This window comes from Ruditapes philippinarum, unplaced genomic scaffold, assembly GCF_026571515.1.
Source record: "Ruditapes philippinarum isolate M1 unplaced genomic scaffold, ASM2657151v2 ctg740_1_1_1_1, whole genome shotgun sequence".
NCBI classification, from domain to species: domain Eukaryota; kingdom Metazoa; phylum Mollusca; class Bivalvia; order Venerida; family Veneridae; genus Ruditapes; species Ruditapes philippinarum.
The window spans coordinates 79,198-104,794 of NW_026859466.1; the positions used below are offsets into that span (position 1 = coordinate 79,198).

At 31.6% G+C, this 25,597-nt stretch overlaps 1 protein-coding gene across 7 annotated transcripts in view; it reads right to left on the reverse strand.

The window, feature by feature from the left end:
- Positions 1-1,760: 1,760 nt before the first annotated feature.
- LOC132756610 (eyes absent homolog 1-like) overlaps positions 1,761-25,597 on the reverse strand; it is a 78,925-nt gene continuing 55,088 nt past the window's right edge. For all 7 annotated transcript variants that reach the window (XM_060747734.1, XM_060747731.1, XM_060747732.1 and 4 more), the window contains 6 exons: positions 20,722-20,811; positions 13,915-13,973; positions 10,295-10,455; positions 9,722-9,836; positions 8,188-8,309; positions 1,761-7,154 (listed from right to left, as the gene is read on the reverse strand). In XM_060747734.1, coding sequence (XP_060603717.1) covers positions 6,973-7,154; positions 8,188-8,309; positions 9,722-9,836; positions 10,295-10,455; positions 13,915-13,973; positions 20,722-20,811 — 729 coding nt within the window. In that variant the 3' untranslated portion in view covers positions 1,761-6,972. The remainder of the gene's footprint in view (positions 7,155-8,187; positions 8,310-9,721; positions 9,837-10,294; positions 10,456-13,914; positions 13,974-20,721; positions 20,812-25,597) is intronic.

Here is a 25,597-nt window from a genome sequence, read left to right on the forward strand (position 1 = left end):
AACAGTAATGTTGATGTAATAGTAATACTTGTCAACTAATATGGCACCTAAATTTCTGATTAAATGCTAGAAAAATGTTGTAATAACTTCACATAGAGTAATAGGAACGTGACTATATTCTGTACTATAGAAAACAATAACTTAACGTGTAATGACAATATGTTCAATAAATCAACTTAAATTGCTTTTTTTTTGCATACTTTTCACAGATTAGAAATAATAAATTCTTCATTGTTTCCATGCAGACAGATAAATCGCAACATTTGCCTAGACTGACACATTTTATGGAAACGTGTATTTTCAATTTCCTTGATGTACCATGAAATAGACATTAAATTTGATTGACAGATGCACGATTTGATGGACATGATACTAAGAGACGATAAACAGCTGAGAAAGTAAAAAAAGTTTTTTTATTTATATAAGAAATGAAATACAAGGAAAAAAACCTATTCATATAGTACAAATTTCAGTACATTACAGACAGAGACAAATAAATTTTAGACCAAGATCTTTCCTTCTATACAGAAGCAGAGTTTTGATTGAAAAAAACATTAAACCTTTCACAGAACTGAGACTTATCACATCTTTATTCATACTCAATGAAAGTAGTTCTTGAAAGACGCAAAATAAATGTCTAATAAAAAGTAATTGGAAGGACAAAGCTTTATCAATAGCTGAAACCAAAGGCATATTTAGCCAAGAAAATGATAATGTAGAAGTTCCATAAAGACCTTTGTTATACATTATGTACACTTACATAATGAATTGCCATTTGACCTTTCTTTTATTAAAGGTTAAAAGCAAATATATTAGTATTATATAATTTGAAGTTAAAAGCAATGTGAATCCTGCAAGGGCACAATTGAAAAAGATTAAAATTGCACAGGTCATTCCAGACAGGTTTCTGTTATATTTGGCCTAATCGAAAGGTGGTCAAACACATAAAATATTGAAATAGCAAACTCTTCTGTCTTAAAGTGATTGTACTACATTTGGTGACCACATTTTTAACCACTTGTGGCCCCCCATATATAATGTCACGCACAAGTGGGCACACACTGAAGTAGCACAATAATCCTCCATATGTGTTATATAGATTTAATTAATGTTGCCACTAGAAACACATTATGGGCAACTCGGTCCAGATAATCACAATGTTATTACTATTTTTTTTAAAGGACACTACTAAGATCATAAAGCCTAAAATTTGAATTCCTAAAATAGATCACCTGGGGCACCTAAATCAGACATATATGCAAAAGATAATTGCAAATTATATTCAGGAATAATTTTCTTTTTTTTAAAAGTCATATTTTTGTGCATTCTTAGTCCGATTTTAGTGAAAAGCGTTTCAACTCTTCAACTTTGGGTCTTTTTTTCACAATTTGAATTATTTTTTTTTGAAAAACAAGAGAACAATAGATCTTAAATTTTGCACTCAAGTTATTGTTCAAGACCTACATCGACAAGTGGAAAATAAATCTCCGAAATTTATTTCCAGTCAAGTCAATCTCAGTGGAGTCCCTTTAAGAATTACTTGAATAACTTTTGAATTGGAACTGGAATTACGAAAGTGATTAGTGCACAGATGTGCCATCTGATCATGGTCCGCACTGCACTGTTCAATCACTACTTTGAAATTTCCCTCTATAAATGATCAATGTTTCTGCCCAGCTTAAAAGACGAACAAGTCAATTTCAGATGACTTGTCCATGGTAAGGGCAAAAGATTTTTTATTTAAAAAAGACAAGAAAATATAAGATTTGTAGTATATTTATTTTCTCTTGCTTTCAATATTTATAATACATAATGTAATCAGGATTTATAAAATGATAAGACACAAAAACACCAAATACCATTCTTCTTCTCTCCTGTTAAATCACAAAACTGATTGTACATAAAAAAATAATTACTTATCTACCTGTTGTCTATTGAGGCTCTATTTTACTTTGTTATTTTGTTGCAAATTTTTTGGTTGTCAAATCTTGAGTGACAGATTTGAAAAATCAGATAAAAAGAAACATCTTTAAAAATCCACAATTTATAGTTAACTTGAAATAGGTCAATTTTCAAAAGTATTTTTCACACACTAACACTAAAAAATAAATTTCAGTATATAAAAGTAAGGCTTAAACTTATTTTTTTTAGCTTGATAGTGAAACAAGCATATATTAATCATGTCCACTTCCTGGAACTTACCAGTACTGGTGCCACATGAGGAAACATGATCTGACCTAAGAAGGGCACAAACCTATGATCCCTGGGTTAAGAGGCAGACACCTTAACCACAAGTGGACATGATTAATATATGCTTGTTTCACTCCCCTAAAAGTGGACTGGTTATATTTTTTTCCAAAAAAAAATAAATTTTAGGACCAGTCTATAAACAACAGGTAGGCTTTACAAAATACTCAGAATGTCCACATCTGAATGGAAATTCCTTATAACAGAAAGCAATATATGAAATTCAAATATACAACATCATATAAAGATATAATACTTCATTAATAAAAGGGACTTTGGTTTTACTAGCTTGGTCAAATATTAAAATATAAAATGTACAATGAAGTCTTACATAATAATGAGAAAATATGTTGCTAAAATATACATTGTAATGCAACTCCCAATTGTTTTGCCTTTGAACAATATACAGAAAAATTGTATATATATGATAAAATGGGAGAAAATGTAGTACAAATATACCTAAAATTTTGATACAGACATTTGTAATAAATATATTGGTGGGGGGAACAATTTCATTTAATTTCCCCTATTTTCTTAACAACAAAAACAACAACAAAAAGCTGATGTAGGCTGTACATGTACTGCATGTATGAAAGATATTAGGTTTTACATCCATCAATAGCTCACATAGTTTGACCCATTTACTAAATATTACACTTTAATTTGTAAAGCAGCTGATGAACAAGACTTGTTAGTGATCATGATCATTTGGAAGCTTACTAAATCTCTATAAGAAATGGTATTAAGATGAATATATTACGATAACAAAATAAAGATTATCGGCTACACTGATGGCAACTCCCTGATGTCGCTTTCACAAAATTTAAAAAACATGTCCTTCCGAGTTAATTTTAAGAAAATCTATACTTAGCAAGCCTCGTTGACCTTGACTCAATTTGACCTGAAACCCCGACCAGAGGGTAAAGGTCCAAAGGAGGATACAAGCACATCCAATATCTTCCAAATTAACACATCAATATCTTCCAAATTCAATCGTAAAGGTACTGTGACAAAAGAAATCTAAGGACCAACCCACAACTATATGTATATGCTCCAGGGAAATATTGCGGGTGCATGACAATAAACCTTATAAAATGAAAATAAACCAGTAATACTAATTGGTGGGTTTGATTAATCATATTCAAATATAGTATCCTTCCCTTCTCATCTTTCACTATATCATGTCACAAAATTATAAGCAAAAAATAGAATTCTTTTCATAATTGTTATATCGTTATATTTTTTATACCTTTATTACATTTGTTGCTACTGCGTTCTCCCATTATCTCAGACCAGTGATATTTGCATTTATAATTGCAGTGACGTATATAGTGACACCCTTAAAAAAAAATATACTCGTCTTTCAGTAAAATGTGACATAAAATGAGAACAATGTGACAGCATATAATGTTACATTATTTTACCTATCACCTTTAAAACAGGTCAACAACATTTTAGAAAAGGTGAAAAAAATCTAAAAATCTCTTTTTTTATAATTAAACTGTTATATAAGTTATACAAAATATGTCAAATATCATAAAGAAGTATTTAAAACAGTAAATTGTTGTAAAATTGGAATCTACTGTGATATTCCATTAAGCAGACACAACAAAATATGACATCATAGATACTAATTTTGCCATATTTAAAATGCTGAAACTCTTGTAAATTAATCTTCCACGTAATGATTGTCTGCCGCAACATCTGCCTTTTATACAGTTTAAACAAATCAACATTAAAATAACAAGTTGGCTGAAATCAGTTACTTCCCTTTCCCTTTAGTAAATTTTCAATCATCTTTTTAATTTGGTAATTACAAAATTGTGTTACTATAAATAGAACAAAATATGAAATTCTGTTACTAAAAATAGATCAAAATATGAAATTCTGTTACTATAATTAGATCAAAATATGAATTCTGTTACTATAAATAGGACAAACATGAAATTTAATCATTACATAAAAATAACACGCTGGCTATTATTTCAAGCACAAAGTCTGAGATTCAAATGGTCATGGAGCACTTAAAATTTCAGGTAAGCCTTAGCTCTTAAAGCTGTTTATTATTTAGCAAAATAATAACAAGATCTCTTATATTTTGGTAAAAAAACAACAACAACAAAAGACCTTAAATGTTGCAATTCCTAAATACTGATAAAATTTAATGAAAGAAAAAAAAAAACTTACAAAATATATCTACTGTCATTGCACTGATAAATAGAACTGACCCTTGACAAAAAACAAAACACTTATCTTTATTATTATACAAAAATACAATCAATTATGGTGTCTTTTTGAATGGTGAGTCACTACTCATAAAATGAGTAATATATGGATTGTTAACAAATGCTAACTTCAATGAAAGTAGACATAAAAAACACCTTGTGAATGTATGATCTGGCATGACAATCAAGTGGCAGTCTAAAAATATTAGGAAGGTTTAAATTTTATAAGTATTCTTCCTATAATTTGACCTTATAAATATGATGCTAATGGGTCAAACTCTTAAATATACCCTGGATATAAATCTTTTATGTATCGAATAAACTGAAATAATTGGTGGTCACGGTCAAACACTGGAAATAATTTAAATTGGTATGAATACAATTTTTCAATAGAATAAATATTTTTCATTTGAGAAAAAAAAATTGTTGGGATCTTACTAAGACAATAGTGAAAAAAAAAATCCCTTAAATTTACATTTGAAAAAACTGTAAGAAAGGTATAATCTTATTTATACCTATAACAATTATTTTGTGTGCATACTGCAATAAAATATCATAACAAAATGATGATATGTAAAAAAAAAAAGACACAAAAAAATAATACATATAAAAAGTCATTTAATCAAAAGACATTACTCATCAATTCATGCTGCTGAAATACCGTCATCAAACTATGAATATTGTTCTTTTTTCAGAACCACAAATTCTAGAAGAACTGAAGTCAGAATTAAAACTAAATGTTTGCATAAAAGGATAAAAGACCAAGACTGTGTCCTTATTAATCTGGGAACCATGAGTATATAGTTTTTCTAATATCAGACTCGGAAACTGTGCATAATCGAAACTTAACGAAAAGCTGTTGCATAAAATATCTCCGCAATATATATTGCCAGGAACGTACAGGACTTTAATCTTCAAACCTGTGCTTGAACAGACTTTCTAAACGGATGTCTCTCCGAGCTTTTATAAATCTATTAAAATTAAAATTGCATCATATTTAAAAAAAAAAACTGGCAAAACTTTGCTACACGTAGTTGCTTTTCTTCCTAGAATAAACAAATTTTCACACAAGGGTGTTCACATCCCCTTGATGAGAACATAACAAACAATAATAGTAAAATCAAATTGAAATATAATAAATTTAGATTATGATAGCAAATACGAAACAATACTGTAAAAAGATGTAAAACTGAAACTTATAAAATATAAAATATTGTTTTTTGCCGAAAAAAAAAAATCATTATTAAAGAAAAAAAAATGACAAATGGGTCAACAGGTTAGTCACCCAGTCATGTTTTTTTATTGACAAGAAATTAACTTCATGAATTCTTGGGATTTTAATATCTAAAAACTGTGGGGTTTCATTTCAGTAACAACGTACTTCTAATATTTATTGTCTGGATAAATAAACATGTGTTAAGTATGTGTAAATATATATATGTATATATGAAACAAACTAAAACGTAATACAAAATGGCACATTTCAACAATATATATATATTACAAATATATATATATATAAAACCCAAATCACTCAAACAATATGATTTAAAGAAAAAAAATACACCTAGATAATCCATGGTAACTTGTCATTTTTCCTGACTTTATCAACTGTAGATTATGTACAGATAAAATTCTTCACATTTACACATCTTTTACACAATCCACTGACAACTTCACCACGCCTTATTCTCTTTATATATGACGCTGTACACAGTTTATTCTTACACTATTCACAGTCACACAGACAGTTCCTTAATGCTGAATATTCATTAAAAAATGTTCAGTTTACAGTGGAAAATATGAAATGTACTGCACATGTAATGAAGTATAGAGTTCATGAAATGTTCATGAAATGTTCATGACATGTTCATGAAATGTTCATTAAGATGTTTGCCTTCCGGTTAAAATTACGTCTGCCATTCAACAACTGTTATTTATTTCTGTATGACATCCTATCACATTTCAAAAGTAAGTGTCACATAATCACTTCTTTCCACTTGCTTTACACCTTTTCTTATATGTCATACACTTTACACATATGTATAACACATATGTCTGTCTTGCACTTTACACATATGTCTTTCATATTTTGTAAGTTCACATTTACATACGAGTTTAGCTCTTCATTTAGAGTCAGGCATGCTGCAGACGGCATTCATTTTTCTATAAAATCTTGCATGAAATCTCTGCAAAACAAACCAGTAATCTCAAGGTACCAAAACACAAAGTTTTTAAAAAAAAAGTTTAAACAAAAACCATTGAACTTTTGCACAATTACAATACGGTTCAACAACAATGTTTCTCATCTGCATCAAATCCATAGAAATTCATTGACACATGGTCATCTACGGATTGACATCATCCATAAAAACTGGATAAAGTCTCATAAATAACTTTGTATAGCTGTATATTGCTATGAAATAGCCGGCACAAACTCCCGTGTAAAATTTCAAAAGTCTTATTTACGCACTGTAACAGATTCTGTAAAGTTTTTTGTCTAGAGGTAGCTAAGTTCTAGTGCATGATGTAAAGCGGCTAAATCGGAATGATTAGAAATTCTCCAAAAAGGCCAGGTCATTTGTTTCGCAGCAGCCTCTTCATCGCGACCATCTCCGACTACAACATACGTACATTTCTTTCCAAATCGTGACACGATTCTCTCAAAACAAGACTCTTTACCTGCAAACAATGAAATGAAAAATTTAACCAAATCACACCTGGATCATTCTCATATTAAAAAAGACAAAACACTTCATCAGATTACCTTTGATATTAAACGAGGTGGAAGAAGAATCACTTCACAATAACATGCAATAAAAGATATACAACTTTTATTCGACTGTAATTTTTTTGCATCAGTCATGTTGTATATGTTATTTGAATAACATAATAAGAATTTTTTTCATTTTGATAAGTCATGCTCCTTTGAAATACAAGACACTAAGCTTTATGAATCGTTATTTTTTTCTAAGTTTATATGTAATGTGATTTGTAAAGGACCATCAGGTTCTTTCATGTAACAAAACATGACACTGAAAGACAACAACAAGGCATTTATTTTATTTTTTTTGGAGAAAAACTAGCAAAATATACATGCTGTTTCTGATTCCAAAGTTAACTTCCAAATACCAAAATCATTCATGTATGCTCTACCATTATAATGGACTAATATTCAACTGAGACGTGGAATTTAACAAGGTTTACTTTACAGAAAAAATCCACATAAGATGGGTAGAGTGTATAGAAAGCATAGTGTTCAAGGTGTCTGCCATTTAATCACAGATCACATTGTGTTCATGATCAAGATTCCTAATATGACACCAGTACTGGTAAGTTCAAGGATGTGGACTCAGGAGTGGTTTTAATAAGGTCTTTCATCATAAGTACGCTAAAATAAACTTTTTCTTTTTTTTTGGTTGGGTTTTACATCATTCACACCAACACAGCAGATTTTCAAGCTTAACTGGTGGAGGAAAACCTCAGGTCCCTTCCATGCATTAATTCGGGCATGAACAGGCACCTGAGTAGAATGTAAGATGATAGCTTTTCCGAATGAAAGAACCCAAAGTCCCAGTGGGGATTTGATTCAAACCCCTAACATTGAGGGGCAAGCAGTTTGAAGCTGACCACTCTACAATGGAGCCACTTTGAAAACTTTTAAACTAATGAAAGATTTGGGCATATAGGAAAAAGTATGTTTACAATATTTTACCTATTTTAGTAGCACTATAGACATTTTCTATAGCAAATACACCACCAAGGCCATATAGCAAGGTTTTAGCTAGGGCAGGCACTAACTGAGTTGTCGTGACTAGTACATTCACACAGTTTGATCTGAAAATAAACATATATATAATGTATAATATAAATAATAAACATAAAACACATAATTCTACATATAATGGTAATCTTTTATATATATGGTAAAAAAAAAAAATGAAAAAAGTTCATAAAAACTATATGAACTTTTTGAGTGCTTACATCTTATATCAAGGATTGTGTGCTAACTATCATATTAGGTATGTGACTTGCAGACAACCCTGGAGAGAGAAAACTACTAGTATACTGTAGAAAAATGTTGAACAAAATGTATAGAGAAAATCATAATTATTAAGCCTCTATTATCCAATTGTATGACAAAAATGGAGACAAAACTAGCATTACTTACAAAAATATACTTGTATTATAAAAGAAATAATAATAATAATAAAGTACAAAATAGGGCATTGATTCTCAACATCTGACCTATTAATCCTATGGTTTCATTATAAAAGACTCAAACCAATCCTTCAACAAGTATATAGTGTGAAAAAAGGAAAGGGAAAAAAACAAATACACATGTATTGAGAAGAAAGCATCAATTTTCAGTGTATAAAACAGCAGGTTCTGCGAGCATACTCTTCAATTTTCTGTGATACAACATCACATGAAAAATTATAGCGTAAGCCCAAGACTAAAATTATATTCCTAATTAGCATTGTTTGCCACCATTCCTCATGCCACAGTGTAATTGTACGTAAACGTCAATATCAGGATAGTATTTTGGCATTAATTATTTACACAGGGATAACCCAAGGTTCATTATTGTACCTAATTTCTTTATAATTATGAATTTGATACTTTGTACAAAGATTTCAGCATGCAAACATAATTAAGTGTGTTTTCCAGCAAAACGTGCTTGGCATATTAAACCAAACCAAACACAACTTCGATTTTTTTTTATTAAAGTATAATCATATTTAGTTTAAAGTCCTTTCAAACCGTCAAGAAATTATTTAAATTTGGCCAATTTCATCATTCTCTATTTCTAAATACATGTACACATAAAACAATTAAACTATGAATATATATGCACCATCAGCAAAATTTTTAGGGCAGTAAGTTCTTTAACTATAAGCCAACTCAGGTCGTTACAGAATCTCCCGATGGTGACCAGTGTAGACGGAGATCAACTTGAATGTCATGTCCATGTCGTCTGATCCTGGTCTGCACTGTTTGTTATTCAGTCAATACAAATTTTGAAAATCTCCCTAAAAATGATGAATGGCCATGTCGGGATTGAAAGAAAGACAAGTCCATTTAAGATATTAGGCGGAGGTTTAAAGGGTTAAACATTATAATTACGAAGCCGTTTTCTTATATCATATGTTCTTACTCATATGTTATAGGACAAATGCAAGCCGGCCAAAACAGAACTTTAATCAGGTTTACGAAAAAAGGTAAGACTGCCTGTTATGTATACATACCTGGAATTGATGATACTAAGAGATTTAAGGGCGAGTGTTAACCAGTTGTCGGTAAGACTCTCAATTTCTTGACGTAGTTGAACCCACTGATCACGTTTCTGTGGTCCTATAACACCTATCAACACAAGACATTAACATAACATTAGACATCAACATTCGCACTTCACTCTTATCATGAAATGCTGTAAAATGCAACTAAAAATACAACTAAAATGAAAGAAAAGGCATGATTTTTCACTCTTTTTTTTTGAACAAGCATTGAAAAAAAAATGTTTTTTTAAAAATTTTTTTGAAGAAGCAACGAAAATATGGGTTTTTTAAACAGTTTTCCTATTCTGTAAAAAGGAAACTAGGATTCAATTTTTTACTCTATACTACTTTGTTTTACAGGCCTTACCAGCTTTAAACTTAAATTAATTTGTAATCAAAAAGAAAATCAAGTGACAATAAAGGGTCTGGTCAGACTATATGGCTGTTTTAAGACTTTGGCTTTATTCCAGTGGCCTAGGTAACGTCATTATCACAGTTAGTTAATGTGTTAGGAAAAAAAGTAAAGAACACAAGAACACGTACCTCCAACGTTGGTTCTGTAAGTATTGTACAGTTCCTTTATTCGGCGATATCTGAATGCTAATTTTCTCATCCAGTCAACTCCCCCTCGTACACCAGTTGCTAGGCACAAATTGGCATTAGTTGCTGCTTGTCGGAAACCGTCCGCAGCAAAATTATACGTACTGAAATTGTGAACATATTCAATTAATATATAAATAAATATGAAACAATAACAACTTAACTCTCATATAAACAATATATTGTTGTAATTTGTTCTTTAAATTAGTAATACATTTTAGTTTAATTGTGTTGGGTGCTATAACGTTATTGAAACACTTGAATCCGTTCCTGGAACCAAGCAGTACTAAGCAATGAGTATAAAGTTCCTTGCTCCTGGGAAAAATGGCTTACCCTGACAGGGTTTGAACCAGAATTAACCACTCGGCCATGCCACCACTCAAATTGATTCAATTAATTAAGTGGCTTTTGTTTTACATAAAAACAAACAAATGAAGCTACTTTTAATCAGTTTAGGTTCATTTTTTGCTACATTTTCTTACATAATTTTATAGATTTTCCTTTTATTTTTTTTCCATTTGCTTACACAGTACAACAAGAGGTAAAAAGTATTCAAGATCAATCTTTTAGCAAAGTGCTAATTTTATTTGATTCTTATTGAATTATGATTGTAAATAAGATATTTTGAAGAAAAATAAAGGTCAACCAGAACATGGTATTTTGTTTAGCCAGAAACATTTTATGACATAAATTTTAAGTTTTTCTTTCTTGTCTATGATCAAGCTAAATCGGGAATATTCTTAAATTTGTATCATATTTTATATATTTTTTTTTCAACATTGCCATTTATTTTTAAAATATAACCTGCTGTCCTGTTCAATTTTGATTTCTTTTTAAAACCATACCTTACCTTGCAAAATATTTTAAAAGTACTTGTCTGTCTTTTAATCTGGACAAAACCATTTATCAACTAGACCTATCACTGAAGGTGATTAATACCCCCACCAGCAACTTTTTGAAAAATAAGTAGTCTGAAGAAAAATTTCAACACAAACTATCAACTGTGTACAAAGAAATATTTCAATTAATTGTAATCTCAACTGGGGTCTCCAAATAAGCTTGCTTTTCACAAAGTTTGATTACAATATCTCATTCCTAACTCTAGTTATTGTCCGGAAACCATTTTTCTATTTTTAGGAATGGTGACCTTGACCTTGACCTCCAGGGGGTCAAAATGCAATACCAACCCAGGTCTTCATATAAGCTTGCTATACACCAAGTTTGATAACAATATCTCATTCCTAACTCTAGTTACTGTCCGGAAACCATTTTTCTATTTTTAGTAACGGTGACCTTGACTTTGACCCCAGGGGGTCCAAAAACAATACCAACCCAGGTCTTCATATAAGCTTGCTTTATGCCAAGTGTGATCATGGTATCTCATTCCTAACTCAAGTTATTGTCTGGAAACCATTTTTTTACTTTCAGGAACAGTGACATTAACCTTGACCCGAGTGGGTCAAAATACAATACCAACCCAGGTCTTCATATAAGCTTGCTATACACAAAGTTTGATAACAATATCTTATTCCTAACTCTAGTTATTGTCCTGAAACCATTTTTCTATTTTTAGTAACGGTGACCTTGACCTTGACCCCAGGGGGTCCAAATACAATACCAACCCAGGTCGTCATATAAGCTTGCTATACACCAAGTTTGATTACAATATCTCATTCCTAACTCAAGTTATTGTCCGGAAACCATTTTTCTATTTTTAGTAACCATGACCTTGACCTTGACCCCAGGGGGCCTAAATGCAATACCAACCCAGGTCTTCATATAAGCTTGCTATACACCAAGTTTGATAACAATATCTCATTCCTAACTCTAGTTATTGTCCGGAAACCATTTTTCTATTTTTAGTAACGGTGACCTTGACCTTGACCCCAGGGGGTCCAAATGCAATACCAACCGGAGTTTCCACATAAGGTTGCTATATACCAAGTTTGATTACAATACCTCATTCCAAACTCTAGTTATCGTCCGGAAACCATGATGTGGACCGACCGACGGACCGACCGACTGACCAACCTATACACCAAAGTTTGATAACAATATCTCATTCCTAACTCTAGTTATTGTCCGGAAACCATTTTTCTATTTTTAGTAACGGTGACCTTGACCTTGACCCCAGGGGGTCCAAATGCAATACCAACCGGAGTTTCCACATAAGGTTGCTATATACCAAGTTTGATTACAATACCTCATTCCAAACTCTAGTTATCGTCCGGAAACCATGATGTGGACCGACCGACGGACCGACCGACCGACCGACCGACCGACCGACAAGCTGACTCCTATATACCCCCCCTAAACTTCGTTTGTGGGGGTATAATTAGGAAATTTCAAAACGTACTGACTGAATAGCAAACAGTACAGACCTTGGATCAGATGGCACAAATGTGCTGGCTGATTTTGGTCTGCACTGGTTGCATGGATAAATTCAGCGACCACTAGCAGGCTTAATGTTAAATAAGGTTTGCATATTTTCTATCTATATAAAAATACCTTGTTTTCAGAGAGCTCTACTCCTTCAAACAATATTGGTCTATAACTAGAGAAAGTAGATATTTTATTGAATTTTATGTCGGATTATCTAGCAGGCATATTTACAGTGATAAAATTCACATCAAAGATGGATCCAACTTGATGGAATGGGGGGTAACCATTTTATCAAAGCCGGCTTAAAGGTATAAACAGGGTGCATGGTGATTATGTACCGATGATGGATGAGACTATTCTCACAAAAACACCGGAATTTTAACAGTGCAAAGCCAAGTGGTATAGATAAGGTAAAGCCCGGGATGAAAGTTTTTTTTTCTTTCGCTCATGATAAGCAGATGGCTTTGTATCACAACTCAATGTTTTAAGTGTCAAAAATAAAGAAAATGATTTTGATTTAGAAAACAGATGTTTCTTGAACTAGGTAAAACATGTTTTGGGTTCTAAGAAAGAAAAAAAAAAGAAGGAAAAAAAAAACTCGTTTGTATGTTTATAGAAACCATTTATAAATAAATCAGAATCATTTAGTTAAATAAAAGCAGGTGGACTGGGCAGGTTTTTCTCACAAATCTCCCAGTGTTCCATGTTTTGACTGACAGTTTGATCTATATAGGCTGTCTCTCTTCTATTTAAAGTCTTAATCAAATAAATGGAGAATAAGTCAAAGCTGAAGGTTCAAAATTGTGTGGTTTCACCTAAAAGATGTATTTTCTCCCTTTGTTACAAAAAATGTGTATTTTTTTGCGTATTTTTTTAATAAGACAAATAGCTTCTACAGCATGTGAATAAATATGCAGACTGACCTTACTTTAGACTGGTTCCTTGCGCCACCATATTGGTCACAAGTGTTCACAAGTTACCCTTCTAGAATTAAATTCTGATCAATAAAGCCTTTGCCACAAGTATAGAGCCCAGAGCAGCCTACACATCCATGCAGTCTGTCTGACCAAGCTCTTAACTGTGATATCCCTAAAATTAATAATGGACAGTTCCAAAAATGGAAGCTGGGCAAGTCTATTTAAGATATTCAGGTGAATGGTTAAAGAGAGCCAGTGGTTTACCTTAAATCTTGTCCATTGTCATCTGATGAAACATCATCAATATGTACTTGATCACATTCCTGAAAATATACAAACATCATAACTTCACAACATGTCACATTCAACATTTGTACTTTTATTTATGAATATATGTTTGTATTCCTTAACCAAAGTCAGTCTCTTTCAACTTTCCCACAATTCCGGTTGTGGAACTTCTTTCAATGTCTCCACAATTCAGTTCATAGAACTTTCTAACACCAAATTTAACTATCCTTCACTGACAATTTTCCTACATGACTGACAAAAAGGTGGAATTCAATAAAACATTTTTTTTTTGCTACATTAAGAAATCAGTTTTATGGTTGTGGGCAAACACCAATGAAGGCAGTAGAATACAATGTAAAATGAATTATGTCCCTTTGACAATACTCTGGTCATACAGGGTGTGCTGTGTCCACTAATTAAATAAATATGTTAAATTCTTTATGACACCTTACAGTTGCCAGGATGTGGCTACAGGTCAACAGGGGGTTTATTTGGACAAACTTGCACACATGTGGAATTTATAAAATAAATTAAAACATAAAATTTTCCCTGAAGACATTAATTGGCTCTGGTTTTTTTTACATTTTCTCATTCAATAACAAAATAATATGTGTATTAATAACAATTGTATAATATCAAAAATTGTTGAAATAAATAGGAAAATGCTATGTAAAATAGAATACTTTAAGGGAATCCCAAACTTTAACAAATTACATGTTACAAAGTAGAATACATTGTAGCATTAATTAGGGAAATAAAATAAGTAAGGGGCCATAACTCCTTCAAAATTACATTTATCATATAACCACAACAATAGATAATATCATGCTAGTTGTAAAATTATTCCAACGCCTCACACTCTTCACCCTCACCCCATCTACAACCCCACCCTTTTTTCTTAAATAAACCCAATAAACCCCTGTACCCACTTATAGTACAGATCACAAGATTTTAGTTAAAAAAAGACTAACAGGTGAGTAGATCTCAGCATGGACTTGTCAAAGAAAAGCTCTGCTAATCACTTTTGACAGATGAGATTGGTATTTTCAAGTTTTCTCATGAGTGTCCACATTCTTCTAACATGTGGTTCTCATTCAAACACATTTTGGGGGGCTTTAATGCACTATTGTCTTAAGTCACTGGACTTAAATAACAACATAAGACATTGTCGCATTTATTAGTCATGAATAATGATAAACACCAAATTTTTGTCTCAAAATCACCTTGCATGCATTTGCATTTTTTTTCCCCTGCCTTTCCTTAAAACATAAATTATACCAATTAAAATAAGTGTGCATGTTATCTTTTTCTTTCATTTCATTGATATAGGTATGATTACTTTAAATATATAAATACAGGGGAAATTTTTTTTAAGATTATCTCTTAAAAATCTCTTTTATAATGATTAATGTATAGGATAAAAATTATTAAACACTTGTTAAGGAGACATGAAGTCAATTAAATGTGACACTTTTTTGGCTTAATTGTATTAATGGACTATTCCTGCTTTGGATTTGGAACAGTCCATTGTAAGTTTAAGTGATTTCAATTCAATTTTTTTAAAAGAAACCAAGGGTGGTCAGGCTACATGGATGTGTAGGCTGGTACTGGTGGTGTTGGTAGTTTTCACTCTGGATCACGGCACATTGAATTTACCCGAGCAAAGTTTAGCCACCGCATCATTTCTGGGTTGGCTGTTTAGCAGTTTACCAGAACTAGTTCCCTTCATTTTTGCAAGGAACTGATTACTTCTGTACACGCAAGAGCAGAGGTGCAGTGTGAATGACCGACTTCAGAAGGGATTTCATGATCAATCACAACAAGTGACCTGCGATATACGGGAATTGAAATCAGGGGTCACCTGATTTACAATCCAATGCTTTAGCTATGAAGCTAACTGGACAGCTACAATGTACAGGTTGCAAGGCTTGTTGAATACCAATAAAACTGTAAAGTCTTTAATAAATTACTTCCAGCAAACATCAATTTTATTCATCAGAGTATCAATTAAAGAACCGATTCTAGCAGAAAAATACATGTATAAACATGGATACGAACATCAATAAAACGCAAGAATAATGCATGAATGAATAATTACTGATTAAATACAGCAGTAATCTTTATTATAGAATACTGTTTCCAACCCATTAACAGTATAGACTCTAAACCTTGTCAACTGAAAGTTTCACAATTATTAAATATTTTACAATTTTTCGTTTATTATCTTTCTGTATAATCCAGCTATGAAACATTTTCCAAGGCAATACATCTAATCAATAATATATAAAGATGTTTTGTTTTTTTTTCTGAGAAAAACCTCAGCAAAAATATATAAAGAAACTTTTCTGAGAAAAACCAAGCAAAAATATGTACTGAAACTTTTCTGAAAAAAAGAATTTAAAAAAATTGCAAAAAAAACATAAGGAAACTACAATAAAATATATAAGGAAACTTTTCCAAAGAAAACTGTGGCAAAAAAAAAAAGATTCAAGTTTCATTATTATATTATGATAAATGTTAATTTATTTTACATTTTAAATATTTTTTGTTTTTTCCCCCATACAAATCAAATATATTACTGCAACAACATGTAATTGCTTCGGATTTTTATGTCGGAAGATGTTAAGTCTAAAAAGAAAATGAACAAAGTAAGATATTAAAAGAGACAAAGATGTTAAAAAAATTAATCTGCAAAAGATAAAATTGCGATGAAGTTAAAAAAAATCTGAGTTCAAAATACTCAAATTAACTACAAAAAAAGACCCAAATTTCTTTCACATTTTGCTTGTTTGAAATAAAAGTGTTTCAAATTGAAACGAATTACCCCTTAGAGCTGTATCTGTCAAATCAAATTTGATAGGAGGGGAAGCTGTATTGGATTAGGGTCGGAATTTGCAGAAATTTTAAGTGTTTCCACCTTCTCAAGTATTAAATGTCATGATAAATATGTACCATCTCTACCAACCAGCAACCTGTTGCCACACTAAGTAATCCCCATGAACTTTTCCCTTTCATTTATTGCCAGGGGTTTTCTTTGGAAAAAAGATTCCTCCTGTAATTTTGCTACGATATTCCAGGAGAAAAAAGTTCCATTATATTAATATAGGTTAACCCTTTGAGTATTCAACATAAATGTAACTTGCTTATGCTATTGGTACTGAGTCAGGCCAGTGGGATCGAACATCTGAACGTGTAACTTGCTTATGCTGTCAATACAGAGTCAGGTCAGTGGCGTGCCACACATCTGAAGGTCCGTGCAGTCTGACCAAGGCTTTATAACTTTGGTTGTTCAATTTAAGCAGTTTGATCTTGAACACCTCTCACAATAACACTGCACCCACAGGGCATGTGCACTTTACAAATTTAGACGGGTTAGGTAAAAATAGAAATCTTATTATTATAAAATAACATTGGATAATTTCCCTCTTTAATATTCAGTAACAACGAATGAAAAGGACTGGTAAAATCTTATTTAATCAGAGAAAATTTCTTCAGACAAGCATAAATCTTATCTGACGGGTTATTTCCATAATCTGCCAGTTATTTCAATAATACAGAACGATCACACTTGAATTGATGTGGCCTCGAATTGTGTGAAGAATTTAACACATTGTGACACCCAGTGTTACAAGACAGTAATCACTTGTACCATAAAATTTTCATCAACTCATTTGCATAATAATTACAGAAAATGTGGCTAGATAAAGACCATATAACAACGTAAACTGTAAATAAATTTCCGCTTAAAGAAATCGTTAAAAAAGAAAAAAAAACATCACCGAACAATCTCCTATTCATAAAAAGAAACAACCTGCAACTTTAATGCCCGCTTATTTATATTACATATTAAGTTAAAACTTAACTTTCCGTAAGGATATTAAATATTTAATCTAACAAAATGTATAAAAACTTCAAAAATTCAAATACATAATTATGCAATTAAAAGAAATCTATTTATAATTCAATATTCTTCTTAAGCGGAAAAAAACTATATACAGGGACAATTATCTTGTTATAAGTGAAAACGGGTGAAAGTATCTAACCAGAATCTTGATATAAAGATTGATAGAGGGCCCTGTCATGACGATGTTTTCATATAATTTTGTTAGCAGTTTGCCAGAGGCTCTTCATTTGCTTAAGAAAACATTTCATCCGAAAGACATAGGAGGTGAATGGCGAGTAAAAATATTCAAGAAAAAAAATTTGTTTTCATTCAGATTTTTTCTCAAGTCAGTAGTAATAAAATATTTCAAAAGTGTATTAATTTTTGTATATTTGAATTTTAACCCTATGTTAAGCTCAAAAGCTTTCCTTTGGCATATTTAAATTTTAACCATATGTAAAGCTCAAAAATGTAGATATGTACTTTCCTTTTGCATATTTAAATTTTAACCATACCTAAAGAAAGAGATAAAAATTGGCATCAATTTCAAATGAATGTTCAATATAATGTTAAAGAAAAGAAAAATGGACAAATGGGCAATTTATTTTGTGTCTGCAAACATTTCTAGTTTCTCATTATTTGGTCCTCCTATCCTTAGGTCATCTGAAGAAATGATAAAATTCCTAAATTACTTTTCTGCTTACATTCCTTGCTTGAGTCGAAATATTTCCTCTTAAATCAGTCGCTGTCACATGTCACGGAAAAGGCAAACTGTCACTATGCCTGCGCAATGCAAGCCGCAGCAGGCTAGCCTAAGGTCTGTTTATACACTACGGACAAATTCAATCCTAGTTAGCAAACCATCTGACTTTCACCGCGAAACCCTGGAGAGTCTATCATTCAATTAATTCACTTGAAATTCAGCGGAAAATGTGACAAAAATTATGTTCAATTTGCCATGACATGACAGACAATGGTCAACGTCCCTGGCCACTTGTGACCGCTGTCCGAGGTGTCAATGTCCAATACTGATAATGCGCTTCACTGATCCATAAATGGACTTAATTAAGTGACCAGTCTATTACAATCATGTGGTCAAACGGCCAATCACAAAGTTGACAAGTAAAAGTGACCAGTAATGGACAATTGATCATTAACCGTCTTGTATACGCACTCCAATACAATTTCATTTACATGTTTAATGGAAAAGCACTTTCTCCCGTAAGAAAAGCAACATTACGGTTGAGCAAATATTTTCTATGAGATTATGTGCGTTTGGAGAGTTATAACATGAAGTGGATGAAGTATGATGGAAACTGTTTATACGCTATGTAAGAGGGTCCTTGAACATCTTGAGAATGTATCCTGATAGCCTACAGCATACTGGGTGCTCTTAATACAAGGAGATGTTGTGTAAAAACTCTTCAATCCTAACTACCACCGTGAAAAGCAATTTCAAGTGGCAACATTGTATCATATTATTCTATCACATGAAGTACAACAATGCTACAAATACAAATCTGTTCATTTGCTTCCTGAAGTATCAAATTCTGAGATTTAAGTTTATGATTTATATTAAAAAAATTATAATACAGAAACCACAACAAGTTTTTCCTTTCCTAATTTTTGAATTTTCGTCCTTACTTCATTTAGATTCTTTCTCCTTAATTTCCAATTTGTCTTCCTCAATTGCTAATAGCCTCTAGTAAAACAACCCTGACATAATCATGGCTAAATCATAGGGTAATTACTCTAGCAGTAACCCAACCCCAGACCCTCTGGCAGACTTATCCAACCAGCCAGTACCCCCAGGGACACCTTGAAGCTAAACAGAGCTTGAACTATGGTTCCACTTTTTCTCTAAATCAGTTTCCTTGTCATCCCAGCCTCCCTTAACAATCAACTTATACTCCGACATTATTCTATAAGTTCATCCTCTCATTATTTTGAGACTTCTTTTTATGAGGTAATGCCAAAGGAATACGGAGAAAAATGCTGTCATTTATATTGTATTAGACTCTAACCATTTCTTATTGTGTCTACGATCTAATGTATATACCGGTACCTTATTTTCTGTTAATTACTTCACACATCATAAACCAATGAAATAGTCAATTAGTGTTATTTGTAGCGTAAATGCCAGAGCTCAAACTCATCATCCTAGTGAACTGAGCATGTTTACACATCTTCCCTTATCTACCATGCCAGTAACATCTGACACCATTGTGCCGCCAGCCCCAGGCACGCTGACCAGACTTGTTATTTACACTGTTATATAAACATTCTCCACTGAGACCGATCAACATGTATCATTCTACCCATAATGCACTTGAACTGGCTGGGGTATACATTTCAATTGGGCAAATACCAGACTGTTTGGATACTTGCATACTGCTATTCCCAACTGAGTACACATACAAGCAATATCATTTTGCCTATCTGCCAAAGTACAACAAATGTCCATACTGTTCTCACTGAGGATGTTGAGGATGAATATCATTTTTCACAACTACTGATATTATCTAATCAAAACTGACCAATGTGAGCAACCTAACACCTCCAGCAAGGCCTTGGTGGAAATTTGTTAATTAAGTGCCTAATGAAGCTTGCAGGAGAAATTTCTGGCTATTTTAACATGAACAGAAAACCTGTCAGACTGAAGGTCAGTAACTATCCACTCATAACATAAACATCTGTCTATTACAGAAATCATACTAGAATGATTTCATGAAATTGCCATAGTTTATCAGTGTATCGATCAGGCTGATCAAAGTCTCAGTAAAGAGGTGTCACCTTCCTATCAGAAGGTCAAAGATTTTAATCATATTCACTCAAAAACATATGATTAGCATTGCTTATTTATTTAATACAATGTGTATTAACAAGAAAAAAGAACTTACCTCTAAATCATTGAAGAATAGATGAGTATCTGCTAAACTAAAGATCATTTCTTCCATCCGTAAGCCAAGCTGTACAGAGGCCTGGGGATCCTGAAAATATAAATAAAGTTATATATTATTTTTAATATACAATTGATTTTTTTTTCTTCTTTTTTTTTCAAGTCTTGAGCTGGGTTTTGAGGGGGGAGGAAGAGGATTCGCGTGCGTGGTAGAGACTTCAACCTGCTACAAAATTTAGAGCTTGATTTTTATCTTATTTGAAAATAACTTTCTATTGTTTTACGATTTTTAGATAAGTAGCATTAAAAATACCTGTAGATATATTATCAGTATAGAAACATAATTGTTTAATTCAAGAAATAAACACTACACCAGGCAAAAGCATTTATTTTTATTTTTTTTGGGATAAGAAATAAATTTTCCTAAAAAGTTATATTTTAAGAAGTCCCATACAGGATGGCAAGAACTCAATCTGGTATCTTATTTGACAATCGCATTTATTTCTAGGAAATATATTATTTTAAATGTGTCTGCGATCTACAGAATATCGGAATATTATGCCGTCTCCGGTTATATAATCCAACTACCCTAACATTGTAATGTTTAATTTTAACATTTGTAATGATAGGAAATACCAAAACCTAAAAAATTCCTGAGTACAAAGATAGGTTCTATTTGATATTAGATTTTTCACCGGGAGGCAAACCAAATACATTGTACTAGAATTACAGTAAATCTATCAATTCTTTACAGAGCTTTTTCTGATAAATTATAAATCTTAAGTTATATTTTGTCCATGTTTCATAATTTTTTATTTTTTATATTTTAATATAACATATAGAGGATATTAAATGAGTGTGGATTTAATACTGAATGAGATAATACTTTATGGAATGAGTTGTATAAAATTATTTTATGCGAGCCTGTGGTGAGCATATCATTTTTTTCAATGAGTTAAATAAATTTATAGAAATGAATCTCATACACTAATATAATATTCTATTTATAACATAACCAACATTAGAACTGTTATAGTGAAAAAAAACAACTTTTTTTGTTATTGATGCGCCTTTATTGTAACACTAACATTTAGCGCGTCTTTACGATACATTTATAAAACACAAATTACGTCACGTCAAAATATATGCACGGCCATGAAATACCATTTTTACAGAGTCGCAAAAGCTGTATGGGTACGTGATAAATTAGATCATACAAGTTGAGTTCCTCAATACAACACACTGCCTTGCATCATACAGTTCTAATCAAATTTTCTTTGATATTCAGTTTAACAAATTTACTTTACATGAAGAGTAATTAAAAAATATACACATGTGTTGTTTTTTTACATTTCTTTTTATTTAAAAAAAAAAACAAACAAACTTTTTCAATAAATTTCACTGTCATAAAAAGAATAACAGAAAAAAACAAAACAAATAAATTATAAATAATTATAAAATTTGTATGAAACATCACGATTTGAATCATACAATTTTATAAAATGACTCATATGGCATTTACAATTTTCTAAAAATAGATTTCACAACAATTAAAAGATAATATTATGACCAATATCCGAAGCTCAAAGCTGTACCCACGAACCCAAACAATCCGTTAAACATATAAAAACTTGTCATTTTTTCAGCCCATTATTATTGAGCCCCTATACATAATTGCTCCCTAAATGCCAAGCAATGGTGCTTAATTGAATGTTAATGCTTGAAATGTTCACACAGGGAAATTTGCAGAAAATCCATTAGTGTTTTACATTTTAACAAAATCATCGGCAGTAAGAAGAGTGCATTTTAACACTCCCCTGAACATAAACAGGCATAATTGACCACTAATTCTCGTTTCACAAGGTTACGCGGTACTAAGTGCTCATTTTGATTGAAGAGAATTCGCAAAATTATGAAATTATGGAAATCTAAATGTGCCTAATGTACTAATGTATTCTATAAATCGATTTTACTGTGAAAATGTAAATACATAAATGCAACATAAATAAAAGCGGGGAAAATTGCCGGGGGTAATTATCCAGCCTATTGTATCAACAGATAAGTTATGTTATTAATCATGAAAACAAGAAAACCTGTCTGTTATAATGCTCAAATTAAAATAGCAGATTATGAAAACCTCAATGCGATCAAAGTGTTCTATTGAATTTATTCTGTCTAACAAATAAAAAAATAAGAATCCGGCAGCTAATAATTTAAGTCTGAAAATCATGAGAGAATTTTCTTTCTGTTGTTTGAAAATAAAACCATTCTTTTCCCCCTTCTCTAGAGCTTCTATTTTTTTGTTTGGTCTTCAGAACAGAACAAAAAATGTAATATTCTTGCAAAACAGAAGACACCATACTTGTTTCATAATGTTGTGTTTGCTATACAATGGAATGTCCTTCAGGTGTTCTTGACCTTCCTAGCTGGTGATCAAGGACACTTAATGGTTTTCCTTGACCATGCAATTAGGAACAAAAAAAATCGTCCTTGACCTTTTTACACTTTCATTGACAAGGCAAGACTGACTCAGAGACAGTTCAATATCCTATTTCCTGAGAATTATGAATAATAAGGGTCAAAAATTAGTTTGCATGATTTTTGAAAGACAAAATATCAAATACACAGGTAATGGAATGCTTTTTATATGTCTTTTTCTGGAATTTCTGTTATTTTCAACAGATGCTGCAAGAATGCTATGTTTATATGACAATAAATTTTACGGTCATAAAATGCACCCGGACTTTCTGCGTATGAATATAATAATGATTGCGTTAATACTAAAGTGTAATATCATTTACAAACATGACATTGGAGATGAGCTATTAGAAAAATTAAAAATCATCGCAGTACATCTCTCCTGTTCCCTCAATCCCGACAATAACATTATTTTATTGAGTAGAAACTCACGACCCACATTTCTTAGATGTTATCAATAAAAGTGAAATAATTCCCGTTTATAGACAATCACTTAGTGATGAAACTTGATTAAAGTAAATGCTTGAAATTTCCGCTAGAATTTCATAAAATGGCAAATATTTTAAACATTTCAACTAGTCAAGAATATTTTTCCTAAATATGTCCAACATAATATCGATTAAACTCATTTTTTTCCACATACCCTGGTATACTCAAGCTTGCAGAAGAACAAATGCTTATATCAATGAAAAAAAAATCAACATGCTTATATCAATGAAAAAATGCAATATTTTCTTCATCATCTATATCAAGAGGAAATGATAAAATACAATCAACTTGATTTATATTTGTCACTTGTGTAGACTGGAAGAATAGGTCTTAACAACAAAATTGCAAACAAAAATCATTACGGGTCTATATTTACTCAGAAAGAAACAGATTTCGACCATTAGGCTGTCAGCCCAATCTGTTGATTTAATATCCGTACTTAATAGATCTGCATAATTTTCCATGTTAAACCATTGATTTTCTGTTAATGTCAATACAAGTGATGATTTGGTAAATAACAAACTTAGTATATTCAATAATTGATGAAGTTCTGACTGGACAAGATTAGGTTATTCCAAGCAGACGACGATTTTCATATAAAAAAAACTGAAACAGTATTTTTTGTACACCATTACGTCAGAAATGAGAGACAACGAAATTCAAAGGTTTTTGCATGAAATATGAAATATAAATGAGCATGAACGGATCAAACGGAATAGTCAACTTAAAATTATCTTCTGTAGATATAAAAATGATGAAAAACATAAAAAAAACCTATTATTATTCTTTGTTATGACAAAACGCAGAAGTAATTTTTATCAAACAAAAAAAGCAGACGCAATTTTTTTAAACAATGCAATGTAATACCATTCTTGTTTGCAGATGTTACAGGTTTGATTATAATAAAGCAGGAACACAATTCAGAATGCTTTGTACTTCAAGTGCCCTTCACAAAACCTGTCACAGACTTCAATACTACAAATATAGGATAATACCAGAGAGCATTATGGGAAATTAAAGCATTGTCAATGTAATCGGTCCCTGGGTGTTCTCGGCACTCGGGAGGGTCTGACTTAGATGTTATGTAAAGAGACAGTAAAGAATCGACTGTTTCCGCATATATCGGAAGACCTTTGAAGGCGAGCGTTCCGTAAATGCACGCCCCAAAAACAATACGTTTTAACAATTTTCAACATCAAAGACATTGAAATAGCTGATAATGGACACAAACCTAGTTCAAAACAGATCTTATGGAGCCTTTGAAAATATAAAAGATTTAATACTTAATTTAAACAAGTTTCCAGTTCTGAATTGTTTATAATGTATTGTTGTATGTATTGTGCACATACAATCTATTACAAAACAAATAAATGCCAATGAATTCACGCCCAAATTACGATAGTTCATTCAAAGAAGAAAATGTTCAAAACTGTGTTTTTAAAAATTTTTTCTCTAAGAAAAATTGCACAAAAAGTCGGCTTGATTTTTTTTCCATTTTTTTATTTTCCTTCCTTCCTTTCTGTATAATGTACTAAGGAACCTCATAAATTAATTAGAACATGTTCTTGTAGACTGGGTTGTAGATTTTTTTTTGTTTACAAAGCAAACACAAACACCTGGCAAACTTTGACAGAAATTTATCGAATCAGTAAACCAGTCAAAGAAATGAGCAGAAGAACATGAAGGGAAAAGAAATGATCATACTGCTTTGAATGTCTCCAGTCTAATTCTTGTTGTTAAATACATATCATTCCCTTCTACAGAACAAAGGTGGCAAAAATATTCCACAGATTTCTCTTTTGTTTTTCTAATAAATTTTCCTGCCACTGAAAATATTCTCATCTTCAATTAATGTTTTGTATTTATATATTCCACAGATATTTTGTAGTCTTTCTATTGCCCCGTTTTAT